At 30.5% G+C, this 18,902-nt stretch overlaps 3 protein-coding genes across 3 annotated transcripts; 2 read left to right on the forward strand and 1 right to left on the reverse strand.

The window, feature by feature from the left end:
• LOC109356565 lies at nucleotides 1,173-8,305 on the forward strand. The gene is made up of 14 exons (XM_019599948.1): nucleotides 1,173-1,316; nucleotides 1,783-1,856; nucleotides 2,712-2,789; nucleotides 3,746-3,821; nucleotides 4,004-4,068; nucleotides 4,890-4,991; nucleotides 5,525-5,614; nucleotides 5,685-5,759; nucleotides 5,843-5,875; nucleotides 5,987-6,067; nucleotides 6,197-6,259; nucleotides 6,520-6,582; nucleotides 7,398-7,466; nucleotides 7,857-8,305. Exons 1-14 carry the CDS (start codon nucleotides 1,274-1,276, stop codon nucleotides 8,052-8,054), a joined length of 1,110 nt encoding a protein of 369 aa, XP_019455493.1. The 5' UTR covers nucleotides 1,173-1,273; the 3' UTR covers nucleotides 8,055-8,305.
• LOC109356568 (probable aldo-keto reductase 2) lies at nucleotides 9,702-12,926 on the forward strand. Its single transcript, XM_019599950.1, has 5 exons — nucleotides 9,702-9,955; nucleotides 10,559-10,765; nucleotides 11,310-11,482; nucleotides 11,603-11,705; nucleotides 12,425-12,926. Exons 1-5 carry the CDS (start codon nucleotides 9,743-9,745, stop codon nucleotides 12,746-12,748), a joined length of 1,020 nt encoding a protein of 339 aa, XP_019455495.1. The 5' UTR covers nucleotides 9,702-9,742; the 3' UTR covers nucleotides 12,749-12,926.
• Nucleotides 15,768-17,312, reverse strand: LOC109356441 (probable xyloglucan galactosyltransferase GT12). Its single transcript, XM_019599762.1, has 2 exons — nucleotides 17,115-17,312; nucleotides 15,768-16,979 (listed from the first exon to the last, which is right to left on the reverse strand). Exons 1-2 carry the CDS (start codon nucleotides 17,281-17,283, stop codon nucleotides 15,772-15,774), a joined length of 1,377 nt encoding a protein of 458 aa, XP_019455307.1. The 5' UTR covers nucleotides 17,284-17,312; the 3' UTR covers nucleotides 15,768-15,771.

Genomic DNA, 18,902 nt, shown 5'->3' on the forward strand with positions numbered 1-18,902 from the left:
AAGTAAAAATTTATACATTTGATTAAAGATAAGTGTAGATAATATTTTTTAGCTTTAGATCAAAATAACATACTCTTAAATAGGAAGGATCAGACACTATTCCTAAGCACATACCAAAAATGATAAGATCCTAGATAACTATCACCAATACTTTAACCATCGTTATCACCTTAAATTGAAATATAAAGTACACTAAACACAAAAAATATATTATAGTTCTCCAATGAAATATATAAAAATTGAATAATAACAAACATATATTTAAATTTGTCACTATATTTCAATTACTAAAAGTAAATAATAATTAAATAGATTATATATAATCTTAAAGTTAAAGTAAAAGAAGATACAATATATATAAAGTATCAAGTTTAAAAATAAATTTATGAATACTAGTGTGACGACATACACATCGTGCTTGTCGGTCCATATTTTTACTTATGATGTCAAAGATTTAAGTTTTATATATTTTATTTTTGTGAATCAAATTATTTTTTGTAGTAGATGTAGTTTATATTGTAATTTTTATTTGGTGTACTATATATTATATTTCTTCATATTTTTTAATTGTCAAATTAAGGTAAGAGAGTGGTTAATATGTTTGTGGTAATTACATATGATTATATATTTTTGTAAAAATTAAAAAGGGTTAAAGACCAAATAGGAAAGAGAAAATTATATCAGTTTCCTTTTTTTATAGTTTATGAGTATGTGAATACTTGTAAACTGAGTATTATTATACTCATTTTAACCCATAAGTTATTATTGCGAATAACTATTAAATATTTTTTATACAAAGACCTAAAGTCCTAAACCATAGTCACCCCTAAATATTTAATTATTAAAATATTAAAAATTCAATTAAACCATTGTAACCTAAAAGGTCATTTGAAAGTTTGGATGCAAAATTCTTATGTGAGACTTTAGAGAATATCCTAAGTAATGTACTAATTAGAATAAAATATTTTTTAATATAAGAAGATAAATTATCTCATTTTTTTTACTAAAATTATGTGTCATATTTAATTGTTTTATACAAAAATATTTCTAAAAATAAATAAAACAATATATATATACTTTTATTTGTTGAAAAAGATAAGATAAATTATCTACTAATATGATAAAATACTTTATCTTCTTTATAAATATGAAGTGGAAAAAAAATCAGATTCGATTCAGAAAAAAGAGTAGTAATAGTAGCAGCAAGGGTTTTGCATTGTTGTTGCAATCGCACATCGCTAAACGCTGCCGTTTCGCTCTAAATGTTCTGAACATGGCTCTTTCACTCGGAAAACTCACCATTCTCCTTGGTGCAGGTTTATTCCCTTTTCTTCATTCACTCATACCCATAACAAAAAAATTAATTTTTATTTGTTTATTATTATTATTATTAATAAAGTAGAGTAGATTTTAAATTGTGGCTTCAATTGCGGTTGTGGTTGTGATTTTGTTGTGGAGATATTTGAAGCAGTAATTGTGGTTGCGGGGTGCAATTTAAAACATAGGAACTAGAATTTTGCATTAGTAGGGTTACACTGTAAAATTTTTTATTTGATTATTATTATTATTATTATTATTATTAAGGTAGAGTAGTTTTTAAATTGTGGCTTCAATTGCGGTTGTGATGTTGTTGTGGGGATTTTTGAAATTGTAATTGTGGTTGCGGGGTGTAATTTAAAACATTTGAAGTGGAATTTTTGCATTAGTAGGGTTACACTGTGATTTTTTTTATAGGAAATAAGTGCCTATGTGAAATGGAATCTTTGTGGTTTGTGTTTGTAGGTATTGTTGGTTCAGTGATTGCAAAAGAAGGGCGTTTGCCAGATGTTTCTAGTTTACTCTCCGGTGCTTTCAAGGTATGTTTTTTTGGGTATAACCATATCAATTTTTCAATGTAAGTGTGTTTGAGGATTCATGGTTGTGTTTTTATTATCGTGGAGGAAAATTGCATATGTTTTTTTGTTTACCGGTGTGATCTACGTTAAGAAGATTCGACAAAGTTTTTAGTTAGTTGTCGAGTGCCTAGCCCAACACCCTCTTGTTTTTTCTGAGGGATTTGGACAAATGAGGTAACGCTTCGGTGTGACATGGATGTCACTGGTTTAAATCATGGAAACAACTTATTTGCTTTTGTGGGTAAGGTTGCGTACATGTACCCCTACCTAGATTCCATCCGGTGGTATTGGGAGCATCATCCACTAAGTACCAATGATGTAGCAAGATAAGTGTCTGAAGTATATAATATAAATGCTTTAGGTGTAATTTGTGATCATAAATTGTCTACCAAACTCACCAATGAGGCGTTGGTTTAGTGGTGTAACGCCCCACCGGATCCTCAAATATCGTATTAGGCCAAAGGTCAAAGGTTAGATTCCCGGGAGTGATAGTTTTTGAGAGGGACAGACACACTCCGAAGGAGATTAGTTCCTTGCCTATAGAGTGATGGGATACCGGTGGTTATATACAAAAATTGTCTACCAAACTGAAGAGTTTTTATAAATTTAAGATCAATGATGCTCTATGGTAGTGAATGTTGGCTAGGAAATCTACTGTAAAAAAGAGTGAAAAAATATTGTGGTTGTTATGATATATTGGTTTTGGATCCAATTCCATTAATACTTATTGAGTAAATGATAGCTGTCTCATATTCTTGGTCATTAATGATACATGCTACATGATGATTCTAGACTGATTTTATTTTTGGATTCTAGGTTGTTTTGAAGCCAATTACAAGCAACGATTCTGCTCCAGCAGTTAAAAAACCAAACAACGATGCTTTGTTGGCTCAGGTTTGCATGTTGTTGTTGTTGTTTTCTTTTCAGGATCGTTTTTTATTTTTATTGTGAGTGATTTTCAGCACAACCAAGTCTAGTCTCATCCCACATGCTGCCTTACTTAATTTACTTTGCCGGTTTATGAAATGCTTACTTGTCAATGTAGCTAGGAGTTACCGGTTATTTGTTAAGGCGGGTAGTTAAGCTTTTACAGTGTTCTAGACACTGATATAGATTTACTAGACTCTCTCTCTCTCTGACACACACACACATTCTCCTTCATTTTCTCATCCCTTTCTCTCTGCTCTTGGGCTCTAAAACTCATGTTATGATCATAATATTTAGTACTAACTAATCTACAGGACACAGACATAATATTTTTGGTACCATGTCATGTGTCAGACACCAACTCTTGTTAACACGTAATGGCTTGCTATGGTACTATGAATTATGAATCTCTTCTCTGTGATTTTCAATTTTATATACATAAATATGTTCCGTCCATGTCCCACAGCTTTTAGAATTTTGTCTGTCTCTGTGCTTCATAGGTAATAATACTACATGATATTAAAAAGCTCACGAATTTAGCTAAGAAGTTAGGGATTGTAAATTTTCTTGTGATTAATGGAAAATATATATTTTGTGCCTTGCTCTTCTACCATCTATACTCAAACATCTAATTGCTTATGTTTGATACATAGTATCTGCAAAAAGGATGTTAGAAGGGTGTGCAGACAATATATAAGAAGCTGTAGTGTACATAATTCTCCACTCCAGATGTTAGCTATAAATTTTTTCTTCTCACCTTCAAGGAATTGAATAGCCGCATTACCTTATTTTATACTTTATACAAAAAGAGTTAAAAATTATTATATTCCCCCATTGATTTAGCTATGAAAACAATTGTTGTTTTCTTAATTATATAGCAATATGAGGTAATCGAAAATGCATATTAAACGTTTGATCTACAGGTTGACAGCCTTCGGCAGCAGCTACAACTCCTTCACAGAGATAGATCGATCACTATTGTAAATACAACTGGATCAGGTTTTTGTTAGCTACTTTCTTTTACATATTGAAAGGGCTTTTTGTAATTTCTTCAGGAATTTAATAAATGCCATGTTAATTTGCAAACTTAGTTGTCGGATGTGTCCATACTTTCTGTAAGCCAAGCTAATTTTCCTCATTTCTTATTTTTGTTATTTCTGACCTGCTTTGGCTATGCGCAGGTCCAAGAAAATATGTAACAGTGATCATTATTGTTGCGGCAGGATATGGGTACATTTGGTGGAAGGTAATGTCTTTTTCTCTTAGAATTTGTTGCTTTATCTAACTGTATGCTCTAAGATATGTTCTTGTCAGAAGCTTGTGTAACTGAAATCTTAATTCAAGTGTTTAGTGTTTTGAACAAGTGTTATATGCTATATATCCACATGATAAGTCTCAAGCATGTGTTAAATATGTAAGGTTTTTAGGTATGCCTTTCTCTTTCAATTGTATTGGGATTTGTTCAAATGGCATTCATGGCTGCCTGAGTTGCTGTCATTGCTTTCTGTATGAGAAATTGATCTAATATTAAATTTAACATAGGCAAACTGCATTCGTCATTCTTTACTTAGAGTCTAAGAGTAAGCTTTCTTATTTTGTTTGGAGCCCAAATCATGTTGCTACCATGATTTTCCATGTAATTTAGAGCAGAATGGACGGTGACAGATCCAGCAATTTTGGTCTAAAGGCAAAATCCGTGTACCAAAATATTCTTAAAACTATGGGTGCAAATAAAAAAGTTAATGGGATAATGGCACAAACTACATATATAATTACCATATAGTCTGGAAAGCTTGTCTGCGCTCTCTTGTGCATAGGCCCTTCAGCGTGCATCGGTTTCGTTATACTAAACTTTTATGCCAAAACAGCTAGATGCTCAATGACTTAATCTCTAGTTTTTGTCATAATTTGATCCCCCTCACACACACTTTTAATGTCTAAATACTGCATATTCTAAATTTTAGTTAATCACCACCTAATCACTTACCATAAACTTACCTTCTTTTCTCCTAATTTGGTCTCTCTCCATGGAGATGTTTGAGTTTTATGGTATTTGTATGTTTGCAGGGATGGAAACTTCCTGATTTGATGTTTGCAACAAAGCGTAGTTTATCTGATGCTAGCACATCTATAGGCAATCAGCTGGGGAAACTTCATGAGTCAATTGCGGTAAAAAAATTCAGTCCTTATATTCTGTGAAAACCCAGCATTTGTGATATTTTTGGATGACTAAATTGTTCTATGAACATGGTTACTACTTACTAGTAGTTTATCAATCTCTAATTTGTCAGAGAGAAGAAACAACAGTTATTTGAACTGTAGCTGATTTGTACTTAGTCACCAATTGATTTTCTTTTTCCATAACAGCATTAAAAAAATTTCCATCTTGATTTCTCTCTCTTGCTTCTAAGAATTAATCTTATTCCTGTAGATATTTTCTCTGACTGGGTTACATGCATATCTTAAATTTATTCTTTTCAGCATTATAATTGGTTCCATTCCATTATTAAAAAGTGATTCTTTCCGGTATTTCAAATAAGATTAATTTTGAGGATAGAGTTTTCTTGTCTTATACAATGGTCTTTTGAAGTTTGCATTCTACTCAATTTACTTTTCCGACTCTAGAAAATGAGAATAATGCCGACGTTTGTTTAACCATTGAATGATGGAGAATGGTTGTTTACTTATTTGCATGGTTTCAGGATGCCAAGAAGAAGTTATCTGCAAGAATGAATGGTTTGGATACAAGTTTAGACGAATGTGCTGCCCTTAGTCAACATACCAGGGAGGAGGTGGGTAATGAATTTAGGATGTATAATTTGGTGTTTTTGTTTTTTAACATTAGAATACCTTCCGTTTTAGGTCTCCGTAATACAACAGGAAGCAGATACAATTAGTGGAGATTTCAAGTCTGTTCGTATCGCAGTACATGTTCTGGTAAATCGCTTGCAAGAATTCTCCTTTTTCGTATAAATCTTTTGCTGGATGTTTAACTTAAACCTAACTACTTTGCTTCTCAGGAATCTAAAATCAAAGAAATAGAAGGAAAGCAGGTATAATCATTTACATTGAAGTTACCGCGTATTATTTAATTAAACATTTTGTTTTTATTTATGGGACATGATATTGTTTGCGCCAATGATTTACTTTTTCTATCTGCTTAGGTTGCCACAACTGAAGGAGTAAACAAGTTGTGTCAATTTACCTTGAGCATGGAGAAAAGGAGAACCCCAGAGTATATTCAGGCATGATCTAACTTTCTTATTATATAATATAGTGTGTCTTGCTTTGCTTCAAAATCGGAATTTCAGATCTGCCTTCGTTATCGTCTTTCCATTTAAATGCCATATGAATACTATATTTTAATTATATAGGCATCTTCATCCAGTTCTTCCAAACCGGCCCTTGAACTACCACCAGTTTCACCCTCTTCTAGGGTAAGTGTTTTCTTTTTCCTGCCTTATTTATCTATGCAACAATTCCCATTTTGAAAAGAAAGGCTAATATTATAGAATATAACTCAGTACATAACTTTTGCTGTTAGTTTTACAGTATATTGTGTTCATTGGCCAAGTTGATATTGTATGTAACTAGCTACCAGCTGAAGAATACAGAGATAGACCGTAACATCGGTTTTTATATTTCAGTCCCTTTTTATCTTCGAAACTTATGTGTTTAACTCATCTGAATTATACAGCCTACACCGTCAAGTTTTTCTAGGCTATCTATTGAGCCACCATCTCTTACATTGTCATCAAAGGTAACTTCTATCATCACAAGACGTCTTATATGAAACTCATATTTAAATAACAGTTTACACAAGACTTATATGAAGCTTATAATATCAGTTTACTCAAGTACTAGTGAGTAATGCTAGTATTTCTTGGGAATCTTTGGTCTTTCTTAACAAGCATTTGGTTAAAGAGTTAATGTTTTGTTGATGGAACCTTAAAATGATATTATGAGCCTGATTTAATACCTGTTGGAATACTCCCCTTAATGCCATTTGGTTTTGAGATGGAACCTTAAAATGATATTATGGTTAGAGCCCAACCTTTCTCCGATTGTCACGGGCCAAAAGATGCCCCTTTCATCATGGGTCAAATGTAACCCATTGCCTGGTCTGACAAACATCTAAGAAGGGGATAATGAGAAGCGAGTCCAACATCACTTACCTCATTCTCCCTAAAGTGGTTGACTACTACTCTCATTGCTAATTTGTTTTGACTTTTGAGACGAAACATTAATATGGTATCAGAGTCAGATCCCAGAGCCTAACTTCTCTTCGATTATCATGGCCCAAAAGATGCCCTTTTGTGCCTACTGCCGAGCATGGGTTCTAGATCAATAGTCAGAAAATCATATATCCTTATCAAGTAATGGGGCTATTAGCACTATTATTCACACTCCCTTTTTACCAACACTTTCCCCCCTCTCCCTTCACTAAAAATCTTCTAAACAAGGATTTCACCTTCCCCTTCCCCCTTTTCTCATCCAAACATATTATAAAACATATTTAGCCTTTACATTTGTGCCGGTTATTAATTAATTCCTACTATTTGTTTATATCACCAGACTGGATCCCTGACTCCAACTTTGTCAACTGATCTACCATCTCCATCATATTCTGCCGGATCTCACAAGGTTTGTGACTTTTCTCATAATATGGATTCAGATTTTATTGAAAGAGCCGTAGCCGATGAAGGAATAGTTAATTTTTACACACTTCCTTTACAGATGCTTGGCTATGTTTGACCACCAAAAAAATGATCAACCCCTTTCATTTAGTGCTTTTTATTATAATTGTTGGTACTGTATATCTTTGTTGTTAACATAGTTGACAAGATTGCTTTGTTCATTATTATTATTGAAATGAATATTCTCTCTAAAACTTCCAAACCCATTTTACATTTTTGTTGATGTGTTTTTTTGCAAGATTTATTTGTATTTTCCATTTGCTTTGAACATTATGGTCCTATCATTTTTTTCTTTACAGTTTTTTGACAGTTATTTTTTCGGCATCTATCTTTTCAGGAAACCAGTCCGGATTCAGACGAGAGAAACTTCTCTAGTAGTAATGCGGATTCAATAAAGATTCTTGCAGCAGAAAACAAAAGCAATGGTTCTAGTTCCGGCTTGTTTGGGAAGTTTGCAGGCGTCTATGCTCCATTTCTGACAAGAACACGAAGTGCAACCGACGCATTAGTACAACAAACTCGTTCGACTCAATAACAATTACAACCCTTATTTTGTTTTTCATTGATCCCCAGTAAAACAGATGATTGAACCTATTGTTGGGTGGTGAAAGTCTTCACCAGTTAGTATTATAAGTTATGCCCAGTTCAATTTCAATATTAGGAACCATTTGGAGCAGTGAATTTTGTAGTGAAGTTGTTTCTCTCAGTTTCATGAGGGTTAAAGTTAAATATTAATTTTCCCATTATTCAACTGTGAAAGGTGAAGGAAAGAATGAACATTAAACTGTAGTGAATGAACTCTGAGAATAAAACACAACAATTGTTATTAAGCAGAAAATGATTAACAGTAGCTAATATAGGCACTGCATTTGCATGAACTTCACCATTTGTAAAGTGTCCAAAGTGAAACTATTTTTTTGGTCCTACATTTTATTTGCATAATCCTACATTTTATTTCTGAATGAAATATCTCATAGTTAGGCATGAATTAGTTTTATTTGAGTTTATTTGTGTGGTTTTTTGGTTGATGTGATTAGGTTAAATATGGTTTGATTAGTATATGCTTGTCAAACTGAGAGTTTTTTATCTTTTTGAATGTCTTCAGTTTTAAAATTGATTGTTTTTTTTTTCAAATTTAACAATATTGTTCTTAAAATCAATCTTCAATTGATGAATGCTCTTAGTAATGAGATCATGAAATGCATGTAAGAAATGATTTTTATTGATGCATGATGTGCATAAGTGACGTTTTTTTAATTTTTTTATCATGTTATATTGATTGAAATGTAACATATTACTCAAAGTAATCTCGACATTGAGCTATACATATATGATTATACATTTGATTTATATTTTGATGTATAAGTGATATGAGACTAATATTTTTGAAGCATACGACGCTGTATGTAATTTTTTCCCTTTTTAGTGCATGGATCTCTTAGAAAAATGCACTAAAAAATAGTGATGCGTCAATTTCATTCTTTGAAATTCTTTTATTTTAAACAAAAATAAATAATCTCATAAGGATAGTGGAAGAGTCTTGATGGGTCATTTTTTCATGAGATGATCATGTTGTGATGTTCTATTTTTTAAGATTTCTTTATTTTATTTTTAAAAATATAGAAATAATAATTTGTTATAGCTATGAAGGAAGGAATGAGCAATCATGATGAATCAATTTTTTTCTCAACTTATCCTCTAAATAGTCATGATATGTCAACTATATTCTTTTAAAACACACATAATCAATCAAATCTCTCAAATTTAAAGAAATATGTAATCTTGATTTCTTCACTATATATGATATATATGAACAAGATAAATTCTTTATCCGACAAAAATATAAAAAAAAACATGTTTATACTTTTTAAATAAATAAAAAAATAGGTGCATTGAACAAGTTTAAGGTACATTGAAAAGTTTAAGGTATATCTATTTCCGATTAATGAATGTAGCACAAAGGTGGACCTACAATGTGCTAATAGTAATAAAATACAACATTCTGATTGATTTGTGACATGAAATGAGATGAAACATCATTTAAGATATGCGATCTCCATCCGTTACAGTGTAAGGTACCTTCTAGGAAACAAGGACACAAATACCATATACATGAATCGTTGACAAACATGCTATCCTATTTATAGCACCATTCATAACATTCATTCATATAAACCCTTCTCTTTCTTTCATAACATCATCTGAATACACAGAACAGCAACAATGTCTAAAGTTGGTAGAATAAAGCTTGGATCACAGGGTTTGGAAGTGTCTTCTCAAGGACTTGGATGCATGGGTATGTCTGCTTTCTATGGTCCACCTAAACCAGACTCTGATATGATCTCTCTTATTCATCATGCTATTCAATCTGGTGTTACTTTACTTGATACTTCTGATATCTATGGTCCTCATACCAATGAACTTCTTATTGGAAAGGTTCCAACTTTCATTCTTATTTTCATACCCTTTTGTCTTTTCTTTTCATTCCTTGTCTTTTTTCATGTCAAAATTGTTGGGTTTGGTTTATTTCATAATTTGGTTTAGCATATGGTTTTTTCTATAGGGAAAAATTAGGTTTGACTTATGAATAAATTGGATTGGTGTAATTTCCCCTTTTTGTGATATTTTGTTGGGTATCTCCTCATCTTTTTTGGGTAAGTGAGTACTAATCCTTTCGGGATTCACGATTGTCCCTCTCAATAAGTGTACATTTCAGGATTTGAATCATTGACTTTTGGTCTTTCTGGGGTTCTAGTAAGGTCTTTTTTTGTGATCTCTTGGATAAAAGTAACTTGAATTCAAAGTTTACTATTTAAAAAGAGTTTGATTTTGAGATCTTTTGTGCTAATTTTGAGATTTGAATCTTGAGGATGGAGTCATGTTTGATTTGGAATCACAGCTTTGGTTCTAAATTAGATCTTTCCCTTTATAACTCTGAATTGAATTGAATAGATAGAAATATAGCAAATATTGTATATTCTATTACTTTGAGTATGCATATGATATAACCAAGTGTGTATGTATGAATTTATGGAACAGGCTCTACAAGGAGGTGTAAGAGAGAAGGTTGAATTGGCAACCAAGTATGGGGTCAATTTCAACATTGCCGAAGGAACACGGGAGGTCCGTGGCGATCCAGCGTATATCAGAGCTGCTTGTGAGGCTAGCTTGAAGAGACTTAATATTGATCACATTGATCTCTATTATCAACATCGAATTGATACTCGCGTGCCAATTGAAGTCACGGTAAGACCTCACTCTCTCCGGTTTATACTTGTATTCAAGAATTTTAGTGTTATTCCCTTCGAACCATTGTTTTCACTAAGAAGTTGTGATTCTATGAGACATTGCTTTAGCTGATTTGTAGCTTAATCTGTGAGATGATAAAGTTTTATATTGGTTTAGCTCTGTCGTGTTTTTTTTGACAACTTGGTAATGCCAGATGAAATAAAATACTGTGAAATTGTTGGGTTTATTCAAGTGCGAAATCTCATATTGGATATGAAGGGATAAGTGAAAGTGTTTATAAGTCGAAAAGACCCATGAAACTAATGCCTGAAGGTTTTGGTTCACGTGATGTCTCACTTGTGGCTCTTCACTCTTCCCATGTTTCCTAGAAATACCTTTGTCTATTTCCATGTAACATATTGTTACAAGCATTCAATATGGTAAAAGGACCTTACATTTAAGGATACAAATGTTACAATATGAAAAGAAACTATTTTTTCACATACTATTTTACAATACAAATGTATGATGTCTTTAACTTTTTCTTTTCTCATTGTTTAAGATCGGAGAGCTTAAAAAACTTGTCGAGGAGGGAAAAATAAAATACATTGGTCTGTCTGAGGCTTCAGCCTCAACAATCAGAAGAGCACATGCAGTTCATCCGATAACTGCCATTCAGCTGGAATGGTCTCTATGGTCAAGAGACGTGGAAGAAGAAATTATTCCAACTTGCAGGTGTGATTTAACATACAAACCTATTGTTTGCTTTTCTACCGTTTTTTCTCTTTCTGGGATTTCTGATAGAATTGCAATGAATAACATATAACTTCATGACTTCTAATTTTTCCTTCGCAGAGAACTCGGTATTGGAATTGTTGCATATAGTCCTCTCGGGCGAGGGTTCTTATCATCAGGAACAAAGTTAGTTGAAACTTTGTCAGACGATGATTTTCGGAAGGTTTGTGTCAAGCCATCCTATTACTGATGTTAATGTCAATTAAATGTGCATTTTGATAATCATGTCTCGGTCTCTATACTTATGTACCTTAGGTTATTTCAATTTTCAAGGACCTTGAATGTGACAATCACTTATTGAGATCTACTTCTAACTGTGGCTGTCTTCAGAATTTTCAATTTCATTATTTCTGACTTCTAACTAATGACTAAATTACCTATTAATATTATTGTTGAATTGGGTCCGGCCCGAAGAGGTAGCTCAGTTGGTAGAGTTGTCAGACATGAAGTTTTAGCACTTGAGTTCATTAGTTCTGATTTCAAAATAATGCTTTTTTTGTTTTACTTGCTGTTCATAAAAAAATCGGGAAAAGGAGAGAAGAGAGCATGAATAAAAACATTCGATGTCTTGAAAAGAATGTAATGAATCTTTCTGAAGTTGAATCCTATGCTTCCTGACATGCATATATTATTGAAGCCACTTTTCTTTGTGGTACATTTGGTCCCGGATTCACACAATATAATGGGACAAATAATTCTATTTGATCGAACTGCGACTGAACATTAAAAACTTTAGAGATTTCATAACATTCTATGGCCTATTGCTGCTTCCCTAGATAAGTTTACGATTTCTCTTTCGATGTATGCGAAAATTGCCTTGTTATCTTTCTAAGCATCCATATCATTGATACCTAAATATAATGTGCCATGTGTTGTATGCAGAATCTGCCAAGATTCCTACCTGAAAACTTGGAGCATAATAAGACAATCTTTGAGAAGGTTAATGAAATAGCTGCGAAGAAGGGATGTACTCCTTCTCAGCTTGCCTTGGCCTGGGTCCATCACCAAGGAGACGATGTGTGCCCGATACCCGGAACCACGAAAATCGAGAACTTTAATCAAAACATTGGAGCTTTGTCTGTGAAACTAACACCAGAAGAATTGGCAGAACTTGAGTCCTTTGCTGCCAAAGGTGATAGATATGTGAGTAATATGGCTACATGGAAGCATGATGATACTCCACCACTTTCTTCTTGGAAAGTTTGAGTTATGAACTGCATTTTTCTAATAATTGTGTAACTTTTGTGTTTTCTGATGTTACAATAAGAAACATATCACTATGTGTTGCATGTCTTTCCCTTTTGATATGAATTTGATTGCATAAACCTTTATAGTTCCTACTTTCTCTTGGTGTGTTTTTAAGAGGTTTTAACTCTATTGCAAATGAATCTAAGAACAATAACATGGATTTTATCTTTAAGAATCATGATTATTGATTGTAATATCTATGCACTGTCGATGTAAAGATTTATATACGATCAGTATATCATCCAGTATTCATTCGTATTACTTTTTTTTGAAAAGTTATTAATGATTGAACATGAATGATAAATAATACAGTGCAAGTGTATAAAACTCAAACATTAGTGCATATATTATTTTGGCTTAGGAATATACCTTGATTCAGTGTTTTATCTAGAAAATATGAATACTTTTTGACAAAGGCAGGGTGGAAATTGTGGTCATTTCATTACTATGAATACCTTGATTATTAGAATTTATTTATTTTTAATTGTGCAAGTGTTGCACTTGCCATAACCTCTCACAAGTTGGTCCTAATTTACAATATAAGAGTTTTTCATTATATCATCTACTATTTAAATATAATAAATATGATGAATTATTTTGTAATTATGTATAAATCTTTATTTTGTAATTATGTATAAATCTTTATTTTGTAATTATTTTGTAATTATTTTGTAATTACACTCATTTTTATGTATTTCTGCAATATTAAATGAGTAGATAGAGGGTACGGGTATGTATTTATGTGCGAGGGAACAAATTACAGGGAAATGAGAAAATATGTCTTGTTAAAGGGTAATATTTATATAATTTTAGTGTAAAGATTTATATATAGTTAGTATATAATCCATTATTCATTTAGATTACTTTTTTTGAAAAGTTAATCATGATTAAATATAAATGATGAATAATGCAATAATAATATATAAAACTCGTATATTGTCAGAATATACATTTTTTTCTCATCTTTTTATAGCTTGTCAACATGATCCTTTTGAGTAATAATGCATAGAAGAAAAAAATATGAACATATGCTCTGGGTTTAGTTGTTTATGAGTCATCAATTCGAATTTGATCAAACTAAAATTCTATTCATAATGACGTAAACCCACTTAAGACAAATTTAATATGTACAAATGTGTTAGAATTACACTCTTTTCCTTTTTTTATTAATAATTACTCATTTTGGTCTCATTTATAAGAAAAAAAACATCAATTTTTTTATTTTGCTTCCTAAATATATTGGAAAGTAAGAAACAAAAAACAAAAAATAAAATGACATGCTTGTAGCTATTAATACAAGAAATAAAAAATAAAATATTTTTGCACAAACTAATTTGGCCTATATTTTTAATTTGAGTTATAAAAGGTACATTTACTCTTTGCATGTGAGATAAAGTTATGTAAGTACTTTATATTTCACTATATGAGAGTTTTATTCATTGGGTTTACCTTTAATATTATCTTATTTATTCTTGAGGTGGATATTTTATCAAAAACAGCTATGAGAAATGTATTTTGCATTTCATTATACACGTTTTAACTATGATTTTTTTAACATAATATCTTACTAATTTTTGGTACTACTACATATATCCTCTCACCATTTATGTAAGTTTAAGTACATGTTTTAGGATATTACAATACAAGTTAGTAAGTGATGTTATTTCATCAAATAATTCAATAGCTTTCTTTGCTTAGATATGAATATAAAAAAAGCCAAAGTTTATAGGGTTGATTTTAATAAGTCGATTATAGTTTATGAATCATGAGCTTTTAAGTCATTTGTAGATATCAACTAGCTAATTAACTAGTTTTACCAACAAACATGTTTGATTCAATTAAAAAGCTTTGACTGATTTTTTAATCTTCATAAAACTTTTAGACTAGTTGTGTCAAATAAATTCAAATTGTGTGTTTGTATCCAAATCATAAATAGTAAAATTATAAAATAATCTTAATGTCCAACTTCTTACCTAATAAATCAGCATTTTTATGGAAAAAAATTGTTGGACATCTTAATATATTTTAATTGGTGATTTTGGTATTTGGAAAATTCTAGGTGCTCCTTTCCCTAGTTTCAATTTCGAGTGATACACTTCTTTAATTGTCTTCTTGATTATAATATTTAAATAATTATATAGATAGAAATATCATTTATTCTCCTAATTTTTTTATCTAATATATATATATATATATAATTAAAATTTCAGCCAAACGCACCTTAAACTTCACACTTGAGTTTAAGTTTTTATATCACACCAAACAATCTAAATTTCATTAACTGAAGTCGACAGAATGAATCGAACAACGTCAAAACATTCTATCATAAAATAGATTTATTAATAATAAAGTAACGATCTTACATCTTTCCTAATCGTTTTGTATGTAGTTTTTTGTCTCTCTTTATGGAGGAATTGAACTAATCTTCATTTGATAAATTTTCCTTACATGAATTCTAATAGTCTTCTTCACGCATTTACAAATCAACTATGAGTCCGTTAGCGAGTTGAGTTTTGAAGGGAAATGAAAGAAAATAGAAGGCTTTAGAGTCATCTCATAATTATATTTCATGGCTCTCAAGTCTTCCATATACATTCATTTTTCTACAATAAAAGTTACTCCATCTTTATTATTAATATATTCATTTTCTAGTTTTATATCATGATAATGAGAAGAAGAAGAAAGAAACAAAATTTCAAAATGATTCAAACTTACAACAACAACTAAGCCTTATTCCGATTGAAACCAGACAATAATAATATATAAAAAATAATACCCTAAAATCATAAAACATAGCAAGTTAAACTATATTATTCAACAACTTTGTTTTTTCTTCAATGAAATAAATTGTCCTTGTTAAGGGTAAATAATACCCAAAGATAAAAACAAACATAACAATACAACTATTAAAATCTACAACAAAATCTATAACTTGTAATGATAAAATTTGAGTCTAAAATAAATAATTATACCTTCAAATCTCACAAGAACTCTTTCCTTCTTATACCTTCTATTCTCTCAAGAACACTCTTCACTGCTACATCAAATGCATCTTCAATAATCTCTAATCTAGAACCTGGTTTTCTATAAGATATCCTTGGAATAATTCTTATAACCTCTTCCCTCATAGCCAAAACTTGTTTTTTAGAAAAACTAGACAATGTATCATGAATAATTGTTCTATTCCTTTTAACATCTTCTTCTGATATGAACACAGAATATGTAGAACCATTTTTGGGTAAGTGCCATAAATATTGTTTATAAGCTGAATTTTGATTAAAGAACACAGGAATACAACCACCTAAAATTGAATCAAATGTTGATCTTCTAGTATATGAATCTCCTGGTGGTTGCAAACAGAAAACTGAACTCTGAAAAACTTTCATAACATGCACAGGATCATCACATTTGTTTTGATTATTCACATAACAATTGAGAAGTTTGCAACTTTTATTATAAGATTGGCAATGTTGAATAAGAACACTTCTAATAGAGTATGTTGAATTAGGTCTTGGTGCACCTGCAAATGAAAACAAGTTAGTCCTTTTCATTCTCCTCATCCTTTCTTGCCAATGATGAATCTCCTTGTCCTTAGAAGGATGGAAATAAGTCGGATACGGAATAGGAAAGTCGTTTTCGTATGTACTCGTTTCGAGTGGCAAGAAGGACATGTTGCTTGTTTCTGCCAAAAACATTAGCTTTGTTCCCCAATCAGATGAGTTTTCTGTTCTTCTCCTGAAATCAAAACCAATTCTACCTCCAACCATGAAATGATCCTTACCCAACATTTTTTTCCATTCAACTTGTTCTCCAAGCCAATTCGCGAGCTTTTTCGGCGTAGAATCTCTCATTGTTACATTATATTCCCAAAGATATTGACCAACATCAAGACCAGCATAATAAGGAACATATATAGCAGAAGCTATAGAAGAATCATTGGTTAAGCACTTATAATCCTTCATTATTTGATGGAAAATAACTTCTAATGAAAATTGATTTGTTACATACCAACTATTCTTCAAAAGCACTTTTCTCTTTGTTTTCTCAATAACCCTTTTTCCAAGCCCTAAGTTACTCAAATAAGGGCACATATCAAACCATTTGTTAAGAGATTTACAACCCTTAACCAAATCCTCATTGAATATACTAGGAAGATCATAAGCATAGATATATTTTCCTGAACAAGGATCCAAATTTTCTGTTGAAGGCTTTGTAATAACAACTTCAGTAATATTTTCTCTAATCAAAGGTGGTGGAGGAGTTATATTTTCTGCATTAACTATACTAGTATAGTTAATGATTTCACTAGAATTTATTGAAAATTTTGAAGGTTTTTGCACTTGAGTATGATTGTTGAGAAATAAAAATGAGATTCTATAGTTACTTAAGGGTTTATAATAATTCAAGAGTAACATTGATATATAAAGAACAAAGGTGGTAAGAAGAACAAACCAGATTAGATCATAGAATTTCTTCAAAGGAGGCTTCTTCATTTTTTGTGTGTGTTTGGTTTATTGAGAGATTCAATAAAATATTTATGTGTTTGATTATATGAGAATTGTGAGTTTGTATAATTCAAAGTTTTAATGAAAAGATCAATGCATACCATTTATAAATATGGTAAATATCTTATAAAATAAAATGAATTGATATTGTTTACTAAAAATATTATTGGATGGTTATTTTTGTGAATAAATGGAAGATTTGATAAAGAAAAAATGTATACGACAATTGACAAAGGATACCATTAAAGGAAACAAAGTATAAATGGAAACTATAATTAATAGAGTCAAAGAATATATTATTAAATAAAAATATTGTTTTGTATATAAGTCATATATTAGAGTTGAAATGGTGTAAAAGAATATCCTTTTACTTATATTGAGATTACAATTTTACTTTAGAATTTTATTTCACCTAAAAATATGTCAATCAAAGAATAAGATATGTGCAAATGTAATGTAATTGAGTTTTTTTATAACCATTGATATAATGTAAAGAATAATATCTTTATATTAGTGTAAAGATTTATATAATTAATTGTTATTCACTATTTATTTGTATTATTTTTTAAAGAATCAATGATAATTAAAAATAAATGATGTACTGAGCCACTAATGATATACGAATTTTTTATAATATCGGTCCATAGATTTTGTTTCTCTAATATTAATGGTTTCATTTCAACTCTTTTTCATAAGTATGCTATCATTAAAAGATGTTACCAAAAATATCATTAAAGATAAAAAGTTGAATTACACAACTGTCTCACTGCTATTTTCTAATCCTGTAAAACATATCATCAACTTCATGACCAAAATCCAACTCAAATAAAGAATTATGAGAATGTATGGAATTCATTCTTATAAAAATTGACTTATACCGATTAATTCGATCATGAACTTAATATTTGATTGGATTGATTAATTTTGTGTCAAAAACAGTATGATATTGTTTGACTCAATTGATTTAAATTCAAAATTAGTGATTATATTGGTCAGTTAATTTTTTAAGAAAAAATATCAAAACGATATCATTTTGAAATAAAAATATGGTATTCTCAACTTAATTAAAGTTATTTTGTTATTTATTAACTTATGTTGTAACAACATTTTACTTGTGTAATTAAGTTTTAAGCTTAATTGTAATATTTTGCAATATTAAAATTTTTATGGTTGGTTATTTAATTATGTATTTATTTGAGGATAATATTTTTAAATTTGGAGAATAACAAGTTTTTTAAAAAATTATTGTAAACCAATTTACTTTTCCAATTCACGTAGCCGAAAATTGAAGCATGATAGCTAATAACTTATTAGTTTGACTCACTCAATACATTGACTGAATAACTCACTCTCATTCCCTTTTTTAAATATGAAAAATACAGTTTTTTTGTGTCCTCATATTTATAATAAAATATATTAATGATATTATCGATTATCCTTAACTATTCAATACCTATATATTTATTCTTCTATATCTATATTTATTTATAAATGAGCTTCCTTATTACTCCATGCAGAGACAGCCCATCCCATTGTTTTTTCCTATCTAAATCACTTTAACCCATTACATTTGTATCACACAAATAAATATATATATATATATATAT

This window comes from Lupinus angustifolius, chromosome LG09 (assembly GCF_001865875.1).
Source record: "Lupinus angustifolius cultivar Tanjil chromosome LG09, LupAngTanjil_v1.0, whole genome shotgun sequence".
NCBI lineage: Eukaryota > Viridiplantae > Streptophyta > Magnoliopsida > Fabales > Fabaceae > Lupinus > Lupinus angustifolius.